Source organism: Crocodylus siamensis, chromosome 2 (assembly GCF_052110815.1).
Source record: "Crocodylus siamensis isolate JL-2025a chromosome 2, ASM5211081v1, whole genome shotgun sequence".
NCBI lineage: Eukaryota > Metazoa > Chordata > Crocodylia > Crocodylidae > Crocodylus > Crocodylus siamensis.
This window is the reverse complement of record NC_143396.1, coordinates 114,448,775-114,475,067: the sequence shown is the minus strand read 5'-3', so window position 1 is coordinate 114,475,067 and position 26,293 is coordinate 114,448,775. Positions and strand designations below refer to the sequence as shown.

The 26,293-nt window shown below is 43.9% G+C and overlaps 1 protein-coding gene across 1 annotated transcript in view; it reads right to left on the bottom strand.

The window, feature by feature from the left end:
* Nucleotides 1-336: 336 nt before the first annotated feature.
* The window catches only part of QRFPR (pyroglutamylated RFamide peptide receptor), a 49,816-nt gene continuing 23,859 nt past the window's right edge, over nt 337-26,293 (bottom strand). Inside the window, exons 2-6 of the mRNA XM_090036614.1 lie at nt 23,154-23,312; nt 20,426-20,487; nt 19,323-19,558; nt 15,099-15,196; nt 337-2,661 (exon numbers count right to left, since the gene is read on the bottom strand). Of these exons, the coding sequence (XP_089892740.1) occupies nt 2,261-2,661; nt 15,099-15,196; nt 19,323-19,558; nt 20,426-20,487; nt 23,154-23,312 (956 nt within the window). The 3' untranslated portion in view covers nt 337-2,260. The remainder of the gene's footprint in view (nt 2,662-15,098; nt 15,197-19,322; nt 19,559-20,425; nt 20,488-23,153; nt 23,313-26,293) is intronic.

Sequence of the window (26,293 nt, the reverse complement as noted above, 5' to 3'; positions counted from 1 at the left end):
CAGCACTGCCACCACCTGCCCCAAGCTCAGCCCCATTCCAGCCTCCCTTCCGGGAAGAGGCCAGTACAGCCCCTAGCTGAGCCTGCAGCGGGCAACCTACCCTCACATTAATCCAGGGGCACATGTACCCCATACCTGCCCCAGGGGTGGAAACAAAGACAGGGGCCGCCCTGTCCATGCTCACTGGATGAGCTGCCCATGGCTCCATCCCACACCCTGATCCAACTGCCCCAGCCCTACTTCCTCTCTCACGGTGGTGGCCTTGTTTTCCCCCCATGCCCCTTCCCCCTCAGAGTTACCAGCCAGACACTGCTTTCCAAGCTGCTGGGCTGCATATTGGCTATCGGATAGGTATCAGCTCATATGGCTGGTTAATAATCAGCCATTTGTATAGGCCAAAAAAAAATCTTTATCGGTGCACCCCTAGTAAATATTAGAGATGTGTAAATGGAGAAGTACAATTTAAGATTTCAAAAACAAAATAGTCTGGATTGTCACTAATATTTATTTAAGGCACCTTAGTGACACTCTGGTAGTGTAAGGTAGCTAGAAAGTGGGAGTAAAGTAAACTAGAGAGAGGAAGTTAGCTGTGTTATTCTAAAGTCCAGCAGAAGGCAGAGCAGATTTGCATTTTATAAATTAACTACATCAGATATGTGTGTATAGCAAAAGCTTCTGAGAGTCTAAGCTCACTTCATCGGTAGCTGTGAAAGCACATGCACAGAGCAGTGCACAAATGGAGAGAGTGATCTGAATACAACAGGTAGGCAGGGGAGCAGTGCTGGGACAGGAAACAAGCAAGCAATACACCTACGAGAACAAAGGGGTCACAAAAGCTGATCCAGGTAATGATACTGATTCACTACACTCTTGGAGAGGTGTAAAGGGTCCTTACATCTAATTTTAGTCAAAAAGTGAAAGTGAAGGATGAAGCCAAGATTCAAGGACACTGAGATTTTACTACTACTTCTAGGATTCCATATGTACCTCACCTGAAACCAGGAAATAAGTTCCTCTTAGATCCAGACCCAACTTTGAAGCAAGCCAGAGCAAAAGATAAGGATGCTTCTTCCCAGATACCACATGTGAAAAAGTTCTAATTTGAGATTTTAGTTTTGACCCACTTCCAATAACAATTCCACTATTCACCTTTTTACTTCACCTTCTTGCTGTGCTCAACTTCAACTTTGTAATTTGCTCAAAAGCTTGATGAAGAATTGAGTACTGAGCCACTCCTGGGTACAAAAGAATCCATTTTGGAAATGAGGGCAAAACCTTACAAAGTAGATTTTAATTATGCCTGTAATGAACAGACCTGATCCAAAGCCCACCAAAGTCAATGGGAAGTGCTCAACTGACTTTAGTGGGTTTTGTATCAGGCCACAGACTTCTTTGTAATCTAGAAGTGTCAGTAGCGTTGTAGTCAATAGCTTTGTTTCAATTAATAAACTATGCATTTAAAGCATGCCCTTAAAAGTCAACAACTTACACTGTAGGGAACACATTCTGTAACGTCTTTATAGAATTGGTGAGTTTACTGCACTTTTGACATTGTACATTTTTTCAATGGGAAGGATGCACTTTACAGGCTGATGTTGCACTGCTTATATTTATACTTTGTGAGTTACCCTATGAAAACAGCATGTCAATCACAAATATAAAAAGCATATTACTGATTTCAAATTAACTTTTTTTTAACAAAAAATCTTAGTGTGCATGCAATGTTTCAATCATACCTCAAGGGCCATAGTTCTGGCTTGCCCTTTTGTCTACATAGCAAAAGAAGAGAGCTATGTATATGTCCATGATGCTTCAATAGCACAACACAGCGATACATCTCAACACTGTCCCCTGAAATTTTAAGCTGGACCATGCTACACCCATTACAAAACTAAAACCAACCTATAGTATGTACAACATCAGCTTTAGGCAAACTGTACACCCAGAAGTGCATGGACCCATGACTGGTAAGATCAGGGGCACAGAAGCAGAGCCAATTTGCTTCCTTTTGGGGTAAAAGTCAAAGTTTCATTTATAAAAGGAAACTTTTTTCTAATAATCATAATGGAACAAGTTTTCCAAAGTTTTATTTCCAATCCCTGTGAAATATATTACAGTTTTGCAACTATAGCTCAACATTATAAACCACACAATAATATTCTCTCATATCAACATGCAAGGTAGAATAACAAAAGGCTCATTCAAATATATCAAATATTAGAAGCGATTCTTGTATAATAAAAACCCACTGTTCATGATCTTAGTGGCCATTTCCTAATGCAGAGTGCACAGCAAATTCAGAGGAAAACAAAGCAAGGTGCCTTTTCATACTCCTTTTTGCAACTGGCTGATCGCAGAATTTGACTTCAATGTTGCCATCAGTGAAAGCTTCCCTCCTAGCCTCCTCTGAAGTAGGCTTGCTGCGAAAACAACTTGCTTTTTGCTGCATCACAGTCATTCTTGAGTTGCTATGTCGCTTGGAAGAAGATGGGTTGTCTTTGACATTACAAAAGCAGATTGCAGAGAGAAAATTTTTCTTGAAGTTCTCATTCATAAAAGCATATACAATAGGGTTACAAATAGAATTGAAAAATCCAATGATCTGAACAATAGCAAAGATCATCTTGATTGTGACATCATCATATTCATTTTCAAAGTTACCTGGAAAGAAAGAAATGTGCTGTAAATGGCATAATACATGAACTCTCACACACCTTATCCATTTTAACTTAGGCTTATATGTTGCAAGTTCTCGTCTGGGTTTAACAAGTCTTTTGGGAAGCTTTTATACATTTGTTTGATACCAATAACCTGGTTCATGAGACTGCAGAGGAAACAACAGTGGTAGAAAATAAAACTTAAATTTGGGCGCAGAAGTGTGCGCAAGTGTCCTTATCTCTTCTGGTACCATGTCTCCTAAATGCTGCTCTCAAATGGGGCTTTCCTTCAATTCATCACCTCCCCTCCATTCTTGGTATTTCTGCCTGTAGGATATTTCAGAGCTACTTGACTTTCTACCTCCTCTGTTCACTCTAGTAGGGTGCCTGTATTAGAAATATCCTCAAAGCCCCATAACCAACTCATGATGCATCTATAAGTTGTCTGCAGCTGGAGACAGTGACAGAAACTCCCTCAGCTTCTGTCCTTGATGCTCCTTGTCACTTCATGACCTCTGCTTCCATTTCCTGCTCTTGCACATCTTGTCTTTCCATCCATGTTCTTCCTATACCGCCCCCAGCCTACCTTGGTCCACCTCCTCTGTACCCTCACAAGCAACATTATGCATACTGGCCTGAATCAGGCCTATCTAATTGGTGGCTCACAAGTCCCTGCATGGCCCTCACTCATCCCATTGTTCCTGCTGCTATGGCAGCCGGGAGGAGTCTGGGCTCCCCTTCTCTCTCTCTCAGTTTCTGCATCCTGCTCAACTCTCAAGGCTCTGGAGTAGTGAGAAGTGATCCAGGGAAGTGGTTCATGAGCTGCCCATGTTCTGTCTGCAACTGGTAGGAGTGGAGCCTGGTTGCATGCGTGGCCAGTAGAGCTGATCTGGACACAGTGCGGAGCACGAAACAGGCTGCCTGCATGATAGTGGGGGAAAACAGGAAGGCTACCCCCATGCTGCGCAACCTGTGCAATGTGCAACCCAGGGGTTTGTGGACTGCAGGGTGTGTAGACCCCTGCTGCCCAGAACATGGACAATCCTGGTCTGGATGAAAATTATTTCAAAAGACAGCACATGCTTTTAGAAGACGCATGATTTTAATCAAAGCAGGTGAGAAGTTGGGAAAGAGGTACAAATGATTACACAGACACACCCAGTTATTCAGAATTATAGAGGGAAAACAGGTTTGAAATAGTTCTGATTTCATACAGGGGTGATCCCTGGTCGGCGCTTGCCACGCTCCCTCCCTCCCTGCAACCCTGCTGACAGTGCCGGTGGCGTCTGCGGGAGCTCTGCACTTACCACCGCTGCCGCCATGCTCTCACTGCCGCTAGTGCAGCCATGCCACCCCAGCTGCCGGGGACATGTGCCATTCATGATTCCATGTCATGCAGTAGGGGCCCATGGGGCATCTCTGAAGAGAGTTTTACATTATTTAGCCATGGTACCACTTCCATAGCACTGTATTTCATATATAAGAAAAAGATCAAACTGTTTTCGAACCACTCGACATGATCTGCGTGTTCTATCAAAAAAGTAATATGCTTGCTGTCTCATGTCTCCAAGATTTCCACCCATAAGATTTTGAACCCTTTGCGTTTCTCATTCAAGAACTCAGGTAACAAAGTACTGGAATAAGGAACATAGGGCTAACAGAGCAAAGAAATTAAGCCTTAGCTGGCATTTCTGCAAAACTGCCAATGGAAAAAGAAAAAATGTGTTTAAGTGAATTGTGTGTCACATATAAGAGAGAATTATATATGAGACATATTTCCTTTAGCCATAAATCTATTCTTTGTCTTATCAAAATCATGTTGACTGAGAAACTAAACTCCTTAGCAATTTAATTCTAAGAAGCACGATAGCCTGCATAGGACCCAAACTAAAATAAGTGTAAAATAAAATTAATAAAGATAGTAGTATTTTATTTTTATAGATCAGACAGAAAAATGATATTTACCTTCCAACATGAAAATGCTGACCTTTCATGAATTTTGTGACATGACAGGGAGTGTAAAATAGATTCCAGGGAGCTGTGTTCACCATCCTACTTGTAGGAGTAAATTTAGTCGGGTTCTGGCCTACTTGACTAGAAAAACAGACAGAGACCAGAAGTGCTAATACCACTTATTTCAGTTATATGTTTTGAAATAAGAAATCCTGCATGTCTTATTACCCTGTGCTCAATGTCCAATTAAGAAAATTTTTTTTAGTTTCTCCAAGGTTGTATTTTTTTTCTGTCTTTATCTGTCTTAAGCATAAAAATGCTTGAAAACTCAGAGAGAAGGATTCCTTTAAAAGAGACAAGTGGGTGATTCCCCTTGCTGTATGAAATCCTCCCTGTGATCACAGTATAGCCCTAAATAAAGAAAAGCTGGCTCTGTCAGTTCTGATTCAACAACAACACGAAGTTTAATTTCTTCCACAATTTGGTGCCGTGACTCGGATAGAGATGCCCTGAGTGATCACTTGGGACACAGACATCTCTTCACTGAAGCCCTGGCACCAAACCAAGTTAAGAGACCTTTTGAAATCTCTATTGGGGCTTTTCAGTGAGAAGCTGTCTCTGTGTCTTCCCGATTCACTGCTTGAGGCTTACCCTATCTGAACCTTTTTTTCTGCCAAAAGTCAGACCCACTGTATAAGTAGTAACTGTGAATAAAAAGAGTTAGGGTTAAAGACTCTGATGTCAATGAAAGTATTTCCCTGTGTAAACTGAGTTAAGTTCTGTAAAGAACTATAAAGTCTCTCTGAGGCCAGGAGTGAAAACCTTGTGCAGCTGCCCCAAAGTCAACAGATTTGTTCTGTGTGCTCTTTGAAAGCAAGGGTGCAAGGTGGGAACTCTTAGAGTGTGAGTGTTTTCCATGATAAGCGTTAACCATGGCTGAGACTAAAGAAATGCTCTTGAACCTCGTGCCCCAACACAGAAATTCCTTTGTATGAACTGAGAGTATGAATTGAAAAATATGAGCCACTGACCAGGTCTGAAACTAAGGTTGGATTCAGCCGCCCCAAGGCTGTCCGGAAGGGCAGTTTTGAATGCAAGGGGGCCCAGCTGGAACCTTGTGACCCACTGAACAGGTTTACCCTTTCCCCACCCTCATAAATGAGCCGTGTCTAACTGTGAGTAACTGCGTTGTGTGCTGTTATTGCAGTGGAGTCTTGTCTTTGGACATTAGCCACAGCATCTCTGCGCCGCTAGCAAATCTCACAACCTGACCAGATACCCTGAATAAACCATTCCTGTATGAAAGACCTGTGTGAATTGAGTTTAAAGATATGGGGAGTGGAAAGTCTAAAGACATACCGGCTCCACCAAAAGGGACTCCAGCATTGTACATGTACACACACTATGGCCATAAAATTGTACATTTCTAGATAAATGGAATTGGTGTACCAGAGATGACTTTAGCCGGCAGTTTCCCCTGGAGGGAACATTTGATTTAAGTAAAATTGTTCACCTCTGCAGAAACCTTGAGTTAAGAGGTAGTAATATACCACAGACTCAGTGGGACACATTTTTTGATTGGTATGAAGAAGCTTTCAAAAGACGTCAAGAATCTTAAGTTTGGAGTCTTAAGGACTCCCAAGAAAAACTAAAATCTCAGATAAAGGAATTAAAATAGAAAAGTACACCAAAAGGGCCCCCCCCATCAGTAGTACCATCAGCACCAAAACAACTTTATCCACAAATAACTGAGAATAAATCTGCAAAAGATATAATTGATTTTCTTAATGTGCCACCCCCATATCAGTCCCAGGCACAATCTGAACCTGAAGAAGTCCAAAGTAGAGTCCAAATAGACTCTTCCAGCAGGATTAGCCCACCTCACCAGGAAACTATCACTCAACAACTGTCACCTGCCTCCGGGGCATGACCACGTCCACCGGAGGCATGGCATCTGTCTCCTGAAATCTCAACCCCCTCCTCTTGTTTAAGGTCTGGTACCCAGTATGGTCCAGCCCCTTCTTTAAAATCTGAAAAGGCTCAGCTTATGCCTTTACACCAACTTCCACGGCAAAGTCCAAATGGGGAAACTACAATCACAGTCCCTGTCCCCTGGACCCCAGGAGATCTCCTAAACCTTGTTAAACAATTTCCCAACATCAGGGAGGAACCCCAGAAATTTAAAGATGAATGAAAAACTGTAATCCATTGTTATGATCCAACATGGGCAGATTCGAACCAATTAATGAGAAGTGTTCTGCCCTCTGAGGTCTGCATCCACCTCATCGCACAGGCTACTTGGCCTACTCAGGACCCTGGATTTGGAGATCACTTAGCAGATGCCCAAAGACGCCTCCTTGAGGCTGTGCTTAAAATTTGCCCTGGGAAAACTGACTGGGCCAAAATACATAATTGTAAACAAAATAAAGGAGAATCCCCAGCAGACTACGTGACCCGCTTGAAACTAGTATTTGAAAGATATTCTGGTATTGAAAATGCAGCTGAAATTACCCCAGAAGCAGTTGCTTCTGCTTTTGTCCGTGGACTTCTTTCTAAAGTCCAGGAACAGTTGTGCACAAATGCTGTAGGTTGGCAGACTAAGCCACTTGCAGAACTAGTCACCATTGCAAATCATTGTACAACCTGCCAGGAAAAGAAAAAGGAATCCACGGAAACTAAGCTAATGTCATTACAATGACAGACTTTAGGCAGGGGCAGAAGCCGAGCTTTCCATCAAGGACAGTTCAGAGGCAGGGGACATGGTCATGGAATAGGACAAGGAGAATTTCAGTCCCAAAATAATGGCAGTTGTCATTATTGTGGCCAACCAGGACATTGCAAGGCTCAATGTCCTCACCAGCCTGGCCAGTTGGGGATGACGTTTAACCTGCCACCACCTCCTCTCACTCAATTCTCTGTCCTGAACCAGGGAGCCTCCTGTTAGGCCAGCCTGAGGAATAGTAACATCATCACAGCCCGCTTCTCCCACTTAATCAAGATGATCCCTTTGTTTCCTGCGTGATAAATGGCATCTCTACAAAATATTTAGTAGACACCGGTGCAAGCCGCTCTACACTTCGAGCTGAAGAATTTTCCACAACTCTCCTCTCCTCTGCTGTTGTAAATGCTGTAGGAATTTCAGGGCAAGAGAGGTGAGGAGAGTTAAAGAATCAGTTTTACAGGCTTTAAAGGAGCTAGATGCCAAGTGTAAATCATCAACATATTGCACAAGCACAGAATTTTCTTTAAATATTATGTCATCTAGATTTTTCTTCAGAATTTGAGAAAAAAGAGAAGGAGATTCAGTATAGCCCTGGGGCAATTGCATCCAGGTATACTGAAGTCCTTGATAGGTAAATGCAAAAAGAAACTGGCTGTCAGGGTGCCCATGCCTGCTATGGGACAGGGAAATCTGGGTGAGGGGGAACACCTTGAGAAGCTGGATACCTTCAAGTCAGCTGGTCCTGACAATCTGCACCCCAGGGTACTCAAGGAGCTGGCGAGCGTCATAGCCCAGCCCCTGGCACGGATCTTTGAAAACTCCTGGCGCTCTGGTGTAGTGCCCGAAGACTGGAAGAAGGCCAAAGTGGTGCCGATCTTCAAGAAAGGGAGGAGAGTGGATCCGGCTAACTACAGGCCCATTAGCCTGACTTCTATCCTGGGGAAGATCTTAGAAAAGTTTATTAAGGAGGCCATCCTTGATGGACTGGCCCAGGCTAACATTCTAAGGGATAGCCAGCACGGGTTTGTTGCGGGTAGGTCTTGCTTGACCAATCTCATTTCCTTCTATGACCAGGTGACCTATCACCTGGACAAGGGAGAAGAGATTGATGTCATATATCTTGACGTCAAAAAAGCTTTTGATCTGGTATCCAATGATCACCTCTTGGCCAAACTGGCCAGTTGTGGCCTTGGCTCCACCACGATCCGCTGGCTGGGAAATTGGCTTCGTGGTCGGACCCAGAGGGTTGTGATTGATGGCAGTCACTCATCATGGTGCCCTGTGACCAGTGGGGTCCCTCAAGGCTCTGTCCTGGGACCCATACTGTTCAACATCTTCATTAACGATGTGGACATTGGAGTCAGGAGTGGACTGGCCAAGTTTGCCGATGACACCAAACTTTGGGGCAAAGCATCCACGCCAGAAGATAGGCGGGTGATCCAGGCTGACCTGGACAAGCTCAGCAAATGGGCCGACGAGAACCTGATGGTGTTTAACACCGAAAAATGCAAGGTTCTCCACCTTGGGAGGAAAATCCTGTAGCATCCTTATAGGCTCAGCAGTGCTACGTTGGATAGCACTACAGAAGAAAGAGACTTGGGGGTCATCATTGACCACAAGATGAACATGAGCCTCCAATGCGATGCTGCAGCTAGTAAAGCGACCAAAACACTGGCTTGAATCCATAGATGCTTCTCGAGCAAATCCCGGGACATCGTTCTCCCCTTGTACTCGGCCTTGGTGAGGCCGCAGCTGGAGTACTGCATCCAGTTTTGGGCTCCACAATTCAAAAAGGATGTGGAGAAGCTTGAGAGAGTCCAGAGGAGAGCCACGCGCATGATCAGAGGTCAGGAAAACAGATCTTACGATGACAGGCTGAGAGCCGTGGGACTCTTTAGCGTGGAAAAGCGTAGGCTCAGGGGTGATCTGATGGCCACCTATAAGTTTATCAGGGGTGACCACCAGGATCTGGGGGAACGTTTGTTCACCAGAGCGCCCCAAGGGATGACGAGGTTGAACGGTCACAAACTCCTGCAAGACCGTTTCAGGCTGGACATAAGGAAGAATTTCTTTACTGTCTGAGCCCCCAAGGTCTGGAACAGTCTGCCAGCGGAGGTGGTTCAAGCACGTACATTGAACACCTTCAAGAGTAAATTGGATGCTTATCTTGCTGGGATCCTATGAACCCAGCTGACTTCCTGCCCTTTGGGCAGGGGGCTGGACTCGATGATCTCCCGAGGTCCCTTCCAGCCCTAATGTCTATGAAATCTATGAAATAGGAATAGAGAAAAATGCAGAACGCAAGTCAACAACAATAAAATAACAAGCATTAGGAGGAATACGGGACAAGATAGTAGCTGGATTTGGTACAACAGGAAAAGTAGGTAAAACTGCAGAATTTACTGCACGAAGATCTTGTACAAAGCGATAGGTATTCTTTTCAGGGTTTTTTTTACAGGAAGAATAGGCGTATTACAAGGGCTCTTAGTTGGGACAATAATACCTTGCTTTAAAAGGGCAGTTATAACAGGGCGTATCTCTTCTTTAGCTTTTGGATGTAAAGGGTATTGAGCAACTTCGGGTAAAGGCTTAGCTGGGTTTAATTTTTACAGGCTGGGCAGTATGGATTTGTCCTACTTCATTAGCATGCTGGGACCAGAGAAATGGAGGGACAGCTTTTATGATTTTTTTTTGCAACAGAGAAAGATCAGGGAACTCAGGCTCAGGAGGTGAGCTAGCTAAAGTGGCAAGTACTGCTATCTCATTATCACAGGGAACATCTAAATAAACACCATTAGGAGAGCAATAGATAATACAGCCGTGTTTACAAAGCAAATCTCTGCCTAATAAATTAACAGGAGAACAAGGACTAAGGAAAAAGGCATGTTGATCAGAAACAGGACCAAGAGAAACATGTAATGGTTGGGAAATAGGATGAGGAACTATTTGATTTTGATTTTTAAAAAGCTATAAGGCATCTAAAGACAAGCTACAACTTTGTCTTCCTCATGTCCACTGTTTAGATCATGATATTTCTGCTGAAGAACAACTGCTTTTGTCTTCCAAAATAAAAGCTATTCTTAGAATCCCTAGACCAACTACTGTGTCCCAAATGCGTACCTTCCTAGGCATGGCTGGCTACTGTTGTCAGTGGATACTTGGCTATGCCTCTATAGTCAAGCCATTGCAAAATCTGACTCTTGTTAATACCCCTGAGCTTTTACCCTGGACTTCAAAAATCGAAGCCACTTTTGCCTCTATTAAACAAGCTCTGTCGCAAACTCCTGCCTTAGGCCTTCCCGATTATACTAAACCTTTTATTCTTTTTTTGTCATGAAAAAGACAGATTTGCACTTGCAGTACTTACTCAGACACATGGAGACAAGCACCGTCCCATTGCTTATTATAGCTCTGCTCTTAACCCTGTTGCAGCCGAATTTCCTTCATGTCTCTGTGCTGTAGCTGCAGCTGCCGTCACGGTTGAACTTTCCTCCACCCTTGTATTAGGTTATCCCCTTACTTTTGCTGTCCCACATGATGTAACAGCCCTTTTACTAAAAACAAAAACCCAACACCTTTCAAATGCTAGATTAACAAAGTATGAGATCTTGCTTCTCTCTGCTGGAAATGTCACCCTAACTAGGTGCCCTGTTTTAAACCCTGCTTCCCTGTTACCTACCCCTTCAGATGGTGAACCCCATGATTCCATTTTTGTTACTGCTCACATAACAATGCCCCGCACTGATCTAATGTGATCTAATGAACAACCCCTTGCAAAACCCAGATCTAGTATTCTATGTTGATGGATCATGTCAAAGAAACTCAAAAGGTTCCCTTGTTGCGGGATATGCAGTATGTTCCTACTATGATGTTATAGAAAGCCATCACTTACCTAATATGTATTCAGCTCAAGTTGCTGAGCTTGTGGCCCTCACCAGAGCTTGCACCCTAGCTTCTGGTGCCTCTGTTAACATTTATACTGATTCTCGCCATGCTTTTGGTATTGTACACGATTATGGTCAACTTTGAAAACAAAGAGGCTTCCTCAGTTCAGGAGGTGCCAAACTTAGTAATGGGCCATACGTAAATGCCTTGTTGAATGCTTTACAATTATCTTCTGCTGTTGCTATTATTAAATGCCAAGCTAACCAGAAACCTTATGATGATGTTACACGTGGGAATGCTCTGGCAGATTCTGCTGCCAAAGCTGCGGCTATTTCCACTCCTCAGGCCACGCGTGTGTTTTTGTCTATTCCAACTGACCAGTCTCCATTGGCAAGATTTCACGACATTGCCCTCCTCCAGGATCAGGCTCCAGAACCAAAGAAACATACATGGAGACTGGCTGGGTGTTTGTTACACCCTGACCGTTTGTGGCGCTCCCCAGACGGCCGCCTGGTGGCTCCAATGGTCCTTCTTCCTCATCTTGCTCGCATACACCATGGCATGGCACATGTGAGCAAAGGGGGAATAATAGAAGCTGTTAAGCTTGATTGGTTTGCCCCAACTTTTCCATCTGTAGAGCTCAACAGTACTACCACTCCTGTCCTATTTGCCAAGCCCATAACGTGGAAAAGCCTGTAAAAACAAAGAAGACAGCACATCCCCCACCTTGGGGACCGTTTGTAAATTTACAAATAGATTTTATGCAAATGCAGAAATGTTGTTGTTATGAATATGTTCTTGTATGTTTTCTGGATGGGTAGAAGCCTACCCATGTGCAAAAGCTGACACCATCGCTATAAGCAAAAAGTTGCTCAAAGACTTTATTCCAAGGTTTGGTATTCCTTTTTCCCTAAACTTTGATCAAGAAACTCATTTTACTGGACAGATAATGAAAAAAGTCTGCAAAGTCCTGCAGATCCAACAGAACTTTCATTGCCCATACTATCCACAGACCTCGGGCCAAGTAGAATGCCAAAATGGCATTCTGAAAAATAAACTTGCCAAAATTTGTGCTGAGACTCACCTAAAATGGCCAGATGCACTTCCCATAGCCCTTATGAGACCTACTGCCAACCGAAAGACTGGGCTTAGCCCACATAACATTCTAATAGAAAGACCCATGAGGCTCCCTGCCTCGCTACCTGTTGCCTCCCACTTTTGTGATATACATTCACTTAATAATACTATTCTGAACTATTGTAAGGCACTAATGAAGTGTGTTAAGGCTTTTCATTCACAGGAACAGGCAGCTCTCCCCAAAGAACCAGATGAGCCATGCCATTCTATCCTGCCTGGAAATTGGGTCCATATAAAAGTCCATCAACAAAAGTCATTGCTGGAACCTCGCTGGAAAGGCCCATTCCAGGTACGCCTGACCACCAACACTGCAATAAAGTGTCAAGGACTCCAGACATGAATCCACGCTTCACACAGTAAGAAAACATCAGCCCCTTTAGACCCAGAGTCTCCTCCATATCAATCTTGTAATCAGCTTCCACAGACTGGTAGTGAGCCTAGCACCTCCCACCAGGAGAGCTCAAGACCAGTAGTGAGCCAAGCGCCTACTGGCAAAAAGGATTTGCCACTATAGAGCGAAGAGGATGTGCCCCAATGACACCATTATGCCCTTTGGGACAGGAAAAAGACCTCTACCTAGTTCCTGTTTCCCAAAGTAGAGTTGGTTAGCTGTGATTTGAGTAGTTCTCAGTATTTATTTTTAGGCCATCTTATACGAACTTGACTCATCAGTTATAAGAAACTCTGTAAACCAAACTACACTTTCGCACCGACAAAGAAGATCATTTCATGAAAATATGTTCTTGTCTTTAGTTAATCAAATTAAAATTGATTTAAATGTCTCTCGTTGTTGGATATGTAGTCATGTCCCTATCTAGTCTACTAGAGGAATACCCATGATACCGGTACCCATAAATGCAACTCAGATGTTAGCCCCTTATTATTCAAATTTTCATGGAAACGAAACTTGGCAAAATGTAAGTTGCAACCGGTCTGACTATGTATGATTAGCTTATGCCACCCCTGAAAAATTCTGTTGGACCTGTAATGGATCTTCTGTTGTAGCAGGAGTCAGTAAGTGTGAGGTAGAATTTAAAATAAATGGTGCTTAGTTTCCTAATGGTTCCTGGATATCTATCTACTCCCCTGCAAGTCAATTTTCAAGCTATTATTCACAATAAATGATGTCCCCATGCTGTAAAAACAGGTGGATATACTGCACTAGCTGGTCATTATTTTGTGTATAGAGATAAGGCCTATTAAAATCTTTCCTCCAGTTGGAGAAAAAGGTCTCTGCAGCGTATCCTGCCTTTACTATTAAATCTCACTTACCTAAAGAAAAAATTTGCAATGTTCACAAAATTACAGAAAATCAAAGATTTTAGGGTATAATGTTCCCCAGCTATGGCACAGGCTTAGCTATGTCTGAAATAAAAAAAGTTGCAGCATCTCTGGAAAAAATTGCTAATGCTACTGCTAATAATTTTGATAAAATAAATATAGAAATAAAAGAAATAAGGCAAATAACATTGCAAAACCAACTTGCGTTAAATTATATACTAGCCAGCAAAGGAGAAGTCTGTGCTTTAATAGGTAAAAAATGTTGTACTTATATTCCTGGTAATTAAAAAAATCCAGAATTTAAGTAAACATATTTGAAAAAAAGCAGTTAAATTGCATGAGTCAAATAGTTAGAATTTGAATTCTTGGTTTAGCTCTGTTTTCAGTTCCTTAGGCTCTACCGTCATTCATAGTTTGTTGATATTATTTGTTGTTTTTATTGGAGTATGCCTAGTGTTTATAATAATTCAATGTTGCTTAAGCTGTGCTGCCAAGCTAATGAAGAATAGCCCATCAACCAGAAATGAAGTATATAATTTGTATGTTAAAATAGCAAAAAGTAAAGAGAAAAAAACCCTAGAAGTTAAAAGGCTAATGGCTATAAAGATCTAACTTGTTGAAAAAAAAAAAATTAAGGAATGTAAGAGTAAATTTAGTTGGGTTCTGGCCTACTTGACTAGAAAAACAGACAGAGACCAGAAGTGCTAACACTACTAATTTCAGTTATATGTTTTGAAATAAGAAATCCTGCATGTCTTATTACCCTGTGCACAGATGTCCAATTAAGTAAACTTGTTTTAGTTTCTCCAAGGTCGTATTTTTTCTCTCTCTTTATATGTCTTAAGTATAAAAATGCTTGAAAATTTAGAGAAGAAGGATTCCTTTAAAAGAGACAAGTGGGTGATTCCCCTTGCTGTTTGAAATCCTCTCTGTGATAAGAGTATAAAAAAAAGCTGGCTCTGTCAGTTCTAATTCAACCACAATGCAAAGTTTAATTTGTTCCATACGCTAGAGCCCTGGTTGTATTCTTCTGATGCCTAGGAACTCCAACCAGAACTAGGATATCACTGTGTTAAGTGCTATACAAATACAGAATAGAAAACAGTGCTTTCCTCAAAAAACTTGCAATCCTTGTACTCAGGATTACAAAAACCCTAACAGCCATTTTCCTTCATACATAAGGAAACACCCAGAAAAGTCTTGTGATAGATCCATCTATTTTTAGTTAAAGATGCAGGTGTGTTTCTCTATCAATTGGATTGCCCCAGCCCAATCATCTATTGTGCATGTGGTTTATTATCCAAGACCTAAAAACATCCTTATTGACAGACTGTACTTTATATTACATGGTACAGTAGTATACCACGAATACTTCAGAATTAATACAAATGATTCTATTAGTAAAAAGAAACAGAGCTATTCAAAATACCAGCTTCATCTTTTGAAGAGTGACAGATACTTACTGTATTCCATCATCATGTGAATCACATGAAAAGGAGCCCAGCAGACAGCAAACAAAACTACCACCACCACCATCATAATGACTGCTCTCTTCTTTTTCCTGAAATTATACACAAATAGTTTGATCTGAATAATTTTGCATGAACTTCTGACTTGTCTGTAGGTCAGATTCTTTAATTATCCAAATGACTAAAAGATGCAGATATGTATTTACTAGGATTTTTTACACATGCTAAACTGCCCAAACTCCTCTTGAAATAAAAACAGTAGCATATATATGTATCTGATGCATAATTTAAAAGCTTGTTCTTAACACTTGTAGTTGTAGTGTGCAATTAGAGAATATAATACACCCCAGGGAATAATGCAATTATGCACCCATGTAATTTTGCGCATAAAATGTATAACTGTGCATAATCACATAATATTTCATAATTCCCCAGGGTGCAGCTGGTAAGACAGGAACAGGAGCTCCTGTCTGCAAGAGGGGAGGTAGGCATGGGGGTGTGAATGGGTTTTGTGGGTGGATATGGGCCCCCCACTACACACCCTGCACCCTCTGGTGCACAGCCCGCCATGGCAGCAGCAGACAGCGGTCCCTCGGGGCACTCCTGGCCAGGGCACAGTCCCTGGTAGCACATAGCTCCAGCAAATCCTAGGGGCTGCATGTAGCTCCTGTCTGTAGTGTTGTGAGCCTCACATGCTGACACAGAGCCAGCCCGGTCTGGCCTGAAGGCACATGCGAGCAGTCCTGGGCGGGGCCAGCTACATGAAGCCTCTGGGACTTGCCAGAGTCATGCACTGCTGTGGGGCTCTGCCTACTGCAGCCAGGAGACCCCAGAGTGCCTGGGGGCTGTGCATGGTAGGGACGATATGTGGCAACAGGAGCTGTTCTGGGGTGGGGTGGGTTGTGGTGGACAGGGGCTGCGCACAGAGCGGCATGTGGCAGAAGGAACCACCCCCCTGCCACAAACCCCACACACTCCCATATCCACATCCACCCACAGACCCCACATACACCCACACCCTCCACAACCCCCATACCTTCACTACACCCCCCCCACAAGTACCTGCATATTTTTCTAAAGAAGGTTGAAATAGTGTTACATTTAGTTTAATTTGTAAAACAAAAGTAATTATGCATCATTTTGAATTTTTTTGCACATAATTCTTGGGGTGCACTGATAAAGATTTTCTTGGTTGATACCGACAGCTGATTATTCATCAGGCATACTGACCATGTAGCAAGGCACTAAGATGTGCCAGCTCCTTTAAGGATGAAGCAGCCTGGCCAAGGAGCTTTGCTGGCTAAGCAGAGCACCATAGCTTCAGATTGCTGGGGTAACAGCCTAAGGGGTAATTGGGGAGCACCTGCCAGCATCACAGGACCAGGAGGCAGGGCTGGGGATTGCAGTTATTCTCTCTCTGGCAACTGCTAAGGAGCTTCTGCTGGAGGAAACTGCCTGAGACCTGGTGCTGCCTGCTTTACTATCCAAGTGCTGGAAGACTCGAGGGAGTCCCACAGGTACCTAGGGCTGGGGGGCATGTTACCCTGAGGGTGGAAGCTTGTTCCCATAAAATGGGCATATAGCACTGTTGGTATTTCTAGTGTCTGAGTTCTAGACCAGGGACATACACTTTTGTTACTGTTTGTACCAGAGGACTGGGATGAGGCTATATGGGGAAGTCTGGAAGCCCCATTAGTGCCTAGAGAAAGGCACATGATTTGGGTAGAGCCCAATGTCAGGCACAGAGAGAGAGGGGCACTGCCGGGGGGCAGAGGGGCAGCTACAGGGGCAGAGTCATAGCACCAGGAGATTGCAAAAGTAAAAGATAGTTGTATAACACCTGCGAGGCTTGGGACATGATATAGGGCTAGTTGGAGTCATGTATTATGTCCCCGAGTACTACAGCATTAAGGGAGCAGCCTCTTGCCTAGAGCCTTCAATTTATTTTAACTCACCATTCCCATGGCTCCTGGACAGGCAGGGGATGCATGGGCAGCATGCAGCTCCTGAGGCAAAGGTCGCAGGGCAGAGAGCCCCAAGTGGTCAGCGGGCAGCCCACGGCCACCCTTGCCCTGCGCACAAATCTGAGGGGGCCACATGCCTTCCCTGGGGGTGTGCACAGCAGCAGGGAGACACTCCCCCACCCCCACTTTCCCTGGACGAGCCGCCCATCACTCCGTCCCACTCTCTGCCCTGGCCCCGGGGTCCCATTCATTGTCCTGGCTGGGCAGCAACCCCAGCCCAACTCCCTCCCTCATCATGGGGAACCTTTATCCATACCTCTTTCCTTCCCCATGCCTCTTCTCAACAGATTTACCTGCAGGGTATTGCTCTCCACCTGGTCATGTGCGTGTGCGCAGCTGCACACGTGAACGTGGCATCCAGAAGGCATATCGTATTAACTGGTACATTATCTGCTACACCAGCCAAAATAAGCTAATAATGTTAATTTGCCTTTAATCGGTCCTGATCCGATATGCCACTGATGTATCAGTACACCTCTACATAATTCCCTGGGGTGTATCATAACTCTACTATTAGACAAAGTTTTGCAACTCTTTCTTATCATCACTATCCCCTTGCATATGTTTTAGTACTGGTTGTCTAAGCAAACTTTTTGAGCTGCTGCTTTATTACTCTCTTTGGATTCGATATTTCATATGCTACTCCCCTGTTTTCTATGGACATATTTGGTAGAACAGTGTTTCCCAACCAGTGTGATGCAGCACAGAAGTATGCCATCAGAAATTAAAAGGTGTGCCATGGAACTTTGCCAGGGCAATGAGTTACAATAAGTACAAGGATGGGAAATGCCTTAAGAGGTGTGCCGTGGATTTTTTTTTTTATTATTGTAAATGTGCCTTGGGGTGGAGAAGGTTTGGAAACACTGTGGTAGAAGGTGCCTCACAACAGAAAACAATTAAACAAACTAGAAAAATTAAAGGCAAAGCACAATGCAGTATTTAAAGGTGGTTTAATTGTAACACTAAATAACAAAAAAATGCAAACAACTAGTTATCAGGTTTTAATCATTCATTTTAATTACATTTCAAACAAAGTTTTCATCTCAACGGTCACAAGAGGTAAAGTGACATGAAGGACATTTAGAAAATCTTTAGAGAGTCCTGTAAGTTAAAACATATCAACTTAATGCCATTTAAAAAATTTTAATATGCTACTCTTATTTCTGAAAGGCTGATTAAAAACCATGGTTATGGCCACAAATTAAATAAAGAACTTCCCTTAACATATTTTTGATTTTACTGATCATAACTGAAGAAGATTCAAAAGGGAACTCCATTTAGTTGGTCCCAGTCTGACTTAGGAAAACATCATACCATGCTTTCTTATATACCACATGCCCCAGAATATAATATGCACTTTGTTTTTAAAAGACAGAATGAAGAAAAGAAGATCTTTACTTGTAGTAAGTAACTGACAGAGCAGCAGCAGACAAGGAGCCAAGACTGCCCACTGTTCTGCTCCCTGTGGATTCCTATAGATCAGAGGTTTTCAACCTTTTTGAGTCAGTGTTCCCCTGGTGGCCGGATGCCAAGTGTGGGGTCAGCAGGGGGTGGCGCACAGCCAGATGTCAAGCTGGGGGGGCTAGTGCACGGCCAGATGTGGAGCTGTGGCAGCCACAGCATGCAAACTTCCCCCAGCCCGCACATCCGGTCAGTTTGGTGGTGCCTGCGCGGGATGCTGCATGGCAGCACTCCATCCCCGGCTGCACGTGCCCCCTAGGGCCTTCTTAAGTACCCCCAGTTGACAACCTCTGCTATAGATCAATGCAGATTTTACTTTTAGTTTTACAGGTAAGAGGCAGAATCTGGTCTTACTGTATTTCTCCCACTCCAGTTGCCATCCAGTCCATTTTTTGGGAAATGGGTGCGTGTTGTATGCAAGAAGACACAATGCTACTTTTCCATTTTCTAAGCCCTTGGTCTTTAATCAAAAAAATATCTTTGCTTTTGAAGGGGTGCCCAACATGGCATTCATTAAAAGGTCAGTTTTGAAAAAACAAAGCCTTTTAACTTGTCTCAAATGGGGCACACAATTATGAAATCACTAATCACCTGTTGCAAATCTAGGCCATACCTCTTTTTATTTCATACCTCAGCCTTGTGGCCTCTGAAGGAAACCATACCTCCCTCCTGTTCCTGTAAAAGTTTGCTTTTGAAGGGTGACAGTTTTAACTGGATGTCTTACTCTACAAACCTTAATATTTTAGACATTTCATTTCCGTGAATGGTTTGAAGAACTGAAGCGTCTCCCACTCGTTTCTTGATCCAGAGTTCATAACCAATCTTACTGTACAAGAGGAGCATCAGCATCAGTGGAAGGAGAAACAGTATAACAAGAATGAAGGTGGTATATATCTTCTGATGAACAGGGCTGGTCCACTCTTCTAAGCAGCAAACATACTCTTTTTCATATAGGAAATCATATTTAACCTGCAGCAATTTAAGTGGAAATGAGTTCCTGTTACCCTACTTTTGAAGAACTGGCATATTCAAATGCTACTTGCCATTAATATGATCAAAATTCCATTTAGGGATCTTTCAAGTGAGATGATTCTTCTAATTAATTTCTATGTAAAGGGTTAGATTCATGTTGGCTGACAGGGAGCGCAGCAGGTGTTCTGACTGGCACCTTTGCACATTGTTTAGGTCAAGGACAGCAATTTTGATTTCTTTAGGAAACAGCTGCTGAGATCATGTGCTGAAACAATGTACTGTCCTAGCCACAATCATATTTGATCAATACCTATAAGACTACTCTGATAGGATTGTGTTGTTCTTAACCAGTGCAATAAACTGAAACAATGACCTCCATAACTAGACACAGGAGGTGGAGCTTGAGCTAAGAAATCAAGCTATTCTGCATGATGCATACTTGTATCTTCTCTGGATCAAGCTCCAGTGGAGACCTGCAACACTTCCTCATCAGTGGGTTACACCGGTTGTCTGCGTAACTCCAGTCATAAGTGTGTGGCAATACAAAACAACCCAGACGGCATAAATCCTTCCCACACCCCAGAGTAGGTCTCCAATTTGAAAAAATAAAAAAGCTACCCACAGTATATCGTTTGTGATGGCATTAAAATAGTACCTATACTTCTTTCCTTTAACAATGACACTACTTGATACCAAGATACAAAGTCTACTACTGAGCCAGTTTATGACTAGTTTCTGTTACCTCCATTTTAAGAATCACTCCTCTCAAGTCTTTGGGATTTATTCAGTCCTGTTACTATCCCCTTCAGTAACACCCTTACAAGATTTAAGTTTAAATTGGAAATGCCATTGAAAGCATCCTACCTCGAGTTGCTGCACATGCCACATAGGTGACCCAACAATAGCTGCCAACAACCAGACTATGCCTGTAAACAAACAAAAAAACAGCAAAGCCTTTTACATACTTAGTAGAATAGGAAAGTGAACATGAATGAGTTTAACTTTTTAACCATTTCTATTGGCAAAAAAGGTGATTTGGAATACTGGTATTGCACATAAAAGCTACCTTTCCCCTTTTTCAGGTACTTCATTCCTTTAACTCTCAGTGTGCTTTAATCTAAAGGTAGGCTATTTTTGATGCATAAACATCTTTCCCGTGACCGTGCAAGTGTATTATTGCCCAGTGTTCTCTCTTGCATGGCATATATGAATAATGAACATTGCCTTGGCAGTGCTTATACTTCTTCATCTGGGATGGTACGTTTCAGATTTCTCTTCTAGATCACCACAAAAGAAAGAAAATAGATATAACAAATTTATCAAAAAAGTCTAGTTGAAACCTAGTCAAGTAAAACATACAGGCATACCTCGGAGATATTGCAGGTTCGGTTCCAGACCACCGCAATAAAGCAAATATCACAATAAAGCGAGTCGCACAAATTTTTTGGTTTCCTAGTGCATATAAAAGTTATGTTTACACTATACTGTAGTCTATTAAGTGTGCAATAGCATTATGTCTAAAAAAAAGTACATACCTTAACTAAAAAATACTTTATTGCTAAAAAATGCTAACCATCATCTGAGCCTTCAGCAAGTCGTAATCTTTTTGCTGGTGGAGGGTCTTGCTTTGATGTTGATGGCTGCTGACTGATCAGGGTGGTGGTTGCTGAAGTTTGAAATATTGTGAGAATTACCAAAATGTGACACAGAGACACGAAGTGAGCAAATGCTGTTGGAAAAATGGTGCCGATAGACTTGCTTGACGCAAGGTTGCCACAAACCTTCAATTTGTAAAAAACGCAATATCTGCAAAGTGCAATAAAGCGAAGCACAATAAAACGAGGTATGCCTGTACTGTATTTTCTCACATACCAAACAAACATTTTCCCCCCCAAAATAACCCCCCCAAATTAGGGGGTGCGTCTTTGGTGGAGAAGTTGTTTTCACTGTTTTCTTCACTGGAAAAGAAGCATACCCGGGGTGGATCCAAAGGGGGAGTAATGACACCCCTCCCACCTTTTGGGTCATACTACAGAATGGCAGTAGCCACAGTCATTAAGTCCCCAAAGCAGATAAGTATTCCTCTCCTTCTCCTCTGTGCTCACCAGCAGTCTTCTCCCCCATCGCCACTGTCCCTGGCTGGGCTTCACAGGCAGCCAGGCTTAACTGGGGATAGCAGCAGCAGTTGTGACTACAGTGGGTAGGTTCCTCCTCCCTGACCAGTCCCCTCAGATGTTCCCCACCAGCCTGGAAGTAGGCTAAATGAGTGGGGGGGACCTGCCCAGCACCACCACTGATGTTCTTGGCTCCCATGTAGCCTGACTGGAGTGGGGCGAGAGCAGCTCTGGATCTCCGTTCATCAGCTGGTGACAGTGGCAGTGGTGGGCAGAAAGGGGGTGGAAAATTTACCACTGGAAGGTGGGGGGAGGGGGGGAGCAGGTGTTGAGAGCAAAGGGATTGGGGTGGGGGCAGAAGGGGCAAAGATGCACAGAATTCTTACCTTATTTGGGAGCTTAAGAAAGGTTTCTGGCTGCTGTTCCCATAGTATGTTCTGCCTACCCCAGGAAGCTGATTGCTTATCCTGCACCCTCCTTTACAAAATCCTGGATCCACCCATGAATGCATCTGGAAAGACTAGGCATGCTATGCAACTGCCAGGAATGCTGACACTGGTGTCTGACTCAGGAAACAAAATGGGAGGAGTCCTGTGTTAACTCTCATGCAGGCATATCTATTGGGTGAACACTGTAGCTTGTGTCTGCAGTAGCAAGCGAGCTGCTGGTAGTATCCTCATAAGGCTTGTGATGTGGAAACAACATTTGATTTGCAGGAATTTTATATAAAGAACTACTTACAGTAAAGAATGAACACTCTTGCTACTACCCTTGTAAAAGTCTGGGAGGGTGGGAGTGGGAGGGGGTAACCTTGTGTGACAAAGTAAGCCCTCCTGGGAACAGTGTCTGGGAAGTGTCACACCACAAGAGGTGGTCTGGGGGAGACAGCAAAAAAAACAGAACTTCCTGCCACATCTGGTAGTTCTTGCTGCCTGACCCAACTGCCTTCTAGGATGCTGTATTTCCTGGACACCGTATTCCCAAGAGGACTTGTCACAAAATCAGCCAAGATTCTGAGGGGAAAAAATGCTGTACTCTGCCTTTCAAAAATATTAGGGGCACATTGTATGCAAACAAAATAGTATTTTGGATTAGAAATCAAGTCTTAATTAGCTACACATATGCAGTATATCAGCAGGGACAATCACTATGGTTTATGCTGGCTAATACTACTCAGTACTAGAAACAGAAAAAGGAAACCAGATCGAGATTGATGATAGGGTTAATTTTCAAAATAAAAGGTAAGATAGAAAAACTAAGACAACAAGGAAACCTATCAGTCCAATTTAACAAGATCTGGAAAAGAATCTCTCTAGAAACTGGAAAATATTCACAGTATGTGACAGTCACATTACAGAACATTATTAAACTCAGCAGCAATACAACCTCTGTAGTACTGTAAATATCAGGACTTCCATACCAGTTACACATATCATTATATAAATGAATACCTCAGAAATACTGGAGTTTGACCTTACCAAGCATTGTGAAAGCTCTTCTATTTGTGTACTGCCACTTCATTTTTAAAGGATGCACAATTCCCTGATGCCTTTCCACAGCAATGCAGGTCATTGTAAGAATCTCAGTAACAATTGCGGTGGATTGAACAAATGGCACCATCTTGCAAGCAAAGGCACCTGTAACAATTAAAGATTAAAACAGATATTCAAGGTACTTACCATAAACACCGAGCCTAGGTAGTCAATAAAGAGTTAAACTATTCTTAAATTCATATATTTATCTTATTATGAGAAGTCTGGACATGTGGTCCCCTGTGTTCCTATTATATTCAGTACTATTCAAGAAGCTGTCCTTTCAACAATTTAAGGCTAGAAAATAGTTTCAGTAGTGCTGCCCAGCTCCAGAACAACCTAAGGGCTTTGTTACATGCTACACTGAGCCATACAAATGTTGATCAGTGTTAGTGTTCGCGTGAATTTGGAGCAGTCACACTCAGTGACTTGGCAGCTACATGGCATGCTCCATCTGTCCCACCATCGCAGTGTTGATGAGCCGCCTGGTACCTTGAGGTATGCAGAAAAAACATTTAAACCTGTGTTGATGTCTGAATCGTCGAATCTTTCAGAACCTCTCCAAATTGATTCAGAGGGTACCGATTTGGAGAGATTAAAGGATCTCTTAATTCAATTTGGATTCGGAGATTTGACTACCAAATCGGGCCTAATCTCTGCTAAAAATCAAATCAGTTGCCCAACATGAAAATGTACTTCAATTTTGTTCTTTTCTAACTTTACCTTTCTTGTCAATATATTTGTTAATGCCACTGGCAGAACTTAATGCAATTTCACAACAGTAGCATCAAATATTTAAGCCATTCCACCTGTGCACAGCTGGCCCAGACAAGAGTACTTTGACTTTTATAGCTGTAATAAGCCACTATGAGCACACTTTTAATTTCCAGCCTGATACTATTTAATCCTTTTGAATTATTCATTTTCAAATATCTTCCAACATAACAGATTTAGTCGGAATTAGCACTTCCCAAATGCATGACCTTATATTCACCGAATCATAGGAAATAGTGCACCTATGGGGCATCCCAAAAGCTCACTTATTCCACCTCCTACTTCAACCCAAGATCAACCATTCCTCACAGGTTTGTCCAATTTATTTTTCAAAATGTCCAGTGAGGGAGACTGCACAACTTCTCTAAGCAATACATTCCAGTGCTTAGTATCCTTACAGTTAAAAAGCCTTATGTCCAACCTGAAACTCCCTTGCTTCAATCTGAGACAATTCCTCCTTATCTTATGCCAGGGGTGGGTAAAATACAGCCCACGGGCCATATCTGGCCCACCAACTGGCTGGATCTGGCCCAGGTTCCCCCCACAGTGCTCCACATGGGGCTGAGCCCCCCCACCCTGCTCCTGCTGGAGCAACCTACATAGCTCTCCTGCTGGCCTGGGTCCCAGCCAGTACACACCTTCTGGCAGGGCTGCTCCCTGTATGGCTGCAGCCAGTCGGATGCTGCTCCGCTTCCCTCACCTTCAGCAGGAGCCGCCAGGCTGAAGCTTCCCTCCAACGATCACCTGCCCAGAGCAGCGCAGCAGGAGAAGGAGGAACCACTGCTGGAGGCGAGGAGAGCAGATCAGCACCTGGCCAGGTGCAGCTGCACAAGGAACAGCCCCACTGGAAGCTGTGCATGCTGCCTGGGGCCCAGGCCAGTAGGGCTGTTCTTCTCCCCCTGCCATTTTTCTCTGGGTGGGCAGGCAGGAAGCTTCAATCGGGCGACTCCTGCCCAGCGTGTGGAGCACCAGCTCAAGCTCCCAGCTGCCTTCCACCCACTCCACCCACCCACAGGTCTGCAGCTGGAGGCAAGGGGAACAAAACAGTCCTACCATCCTGGGCCCCGGCCAGTGTGCACAGCTTTGGGTGGGACTGTTCCTAGTGTGACGGCAGTCAGCCTGGTGCTGCTCAACTACCCCTCACCTCCTAGTGACAACGTGAACCCAGCTGGCTGCAGCCACACTGGGAACAGCCCTGCCAAAAGCTGCATGCTGGCCAGGGCCAGGACTGACAGGTGTGGGCAGGCGCATGGCACAGGCTGCCCCAGGTGGGACTCAGCCCCATGCAGAACACTGTGGGAGCAGCATAGCATAGGTGACACATAGGGAGGGCACCAGGGGCTTGTGCCACCCCCCCCCCCCCCCCCCGAGATAGTGCCCCCACTCCCCAGCTGGTGAGGGCCAGAGAGAAGCACTGGCAGTACTTCCAGTTTTGTTGCTAGCGCATCCAGGGCCGGCAATCAGGGCAAACTCTGCTTTATGTGCCCCTTACCTCTCCATCCCTCCCCTGATCCCTCCCACACAGCCGCTCCCACAACATGTGCATGTGCCCCCTCCCCCCCACTCCCCACAGGGCAGGGCATGCAGGGTGCTGATCATGCCTATCCCACTCCCAAGCACTGCTCTCTGCCCACCTAAATTCCCACAGGGAACTTTGGTGAGTTGTTGTGGGAAGAGGGCTGGCCTGCAACTGCTCGTCAAAACTCCCTATGTTTTGCCCACCCCTGTCCTATGCTCATTTATTACTAGGCCTGTGCAAAGCAGCAAGTATTTGCTTCGGATTCAGCTGATTCAGAGGGACAGTGATTTGATTCAGTGCCGATTCAGAGATCTGACTATAGACTATCATGGGGAATCACTAGAATACCTATAACTGTCATTTTTGTGGCAGATTTGGATGAAAACAGCAGGAATGGTATCCCTTTTGAGGGCATGAAGCCTGCCAAGTTTCAAGGAGATAGGAGCAAGGGTTGCTGTGAAAATGCACCTCAAGGTTCTGAAAGCAAATTAAAAAAAAAAAAAAAAAAAAAGGCAAATAGGTGTGGAGTGAGGAGGGTGGCACTGACTCCAGCTGCACATGGAGCTTGGGGAACCCCAGCAGCGGGAGGTTCACCTTCAGGAACACCAGCTGTTCCACCAAACCAGGATCCAGAAGTGTGGTGGGTGTCACAACATACCCAGCAACGCTGAACACCCTCTTGCTTGGAACACTGGTCGGTGGACAGGACAGGTGTTCCTGGGCAACCGTGGCCAGATCCTGCCACACCTGGCTGTGGGTTACCAAATGGTCGCAGTGCAGTGGCTCCATATCC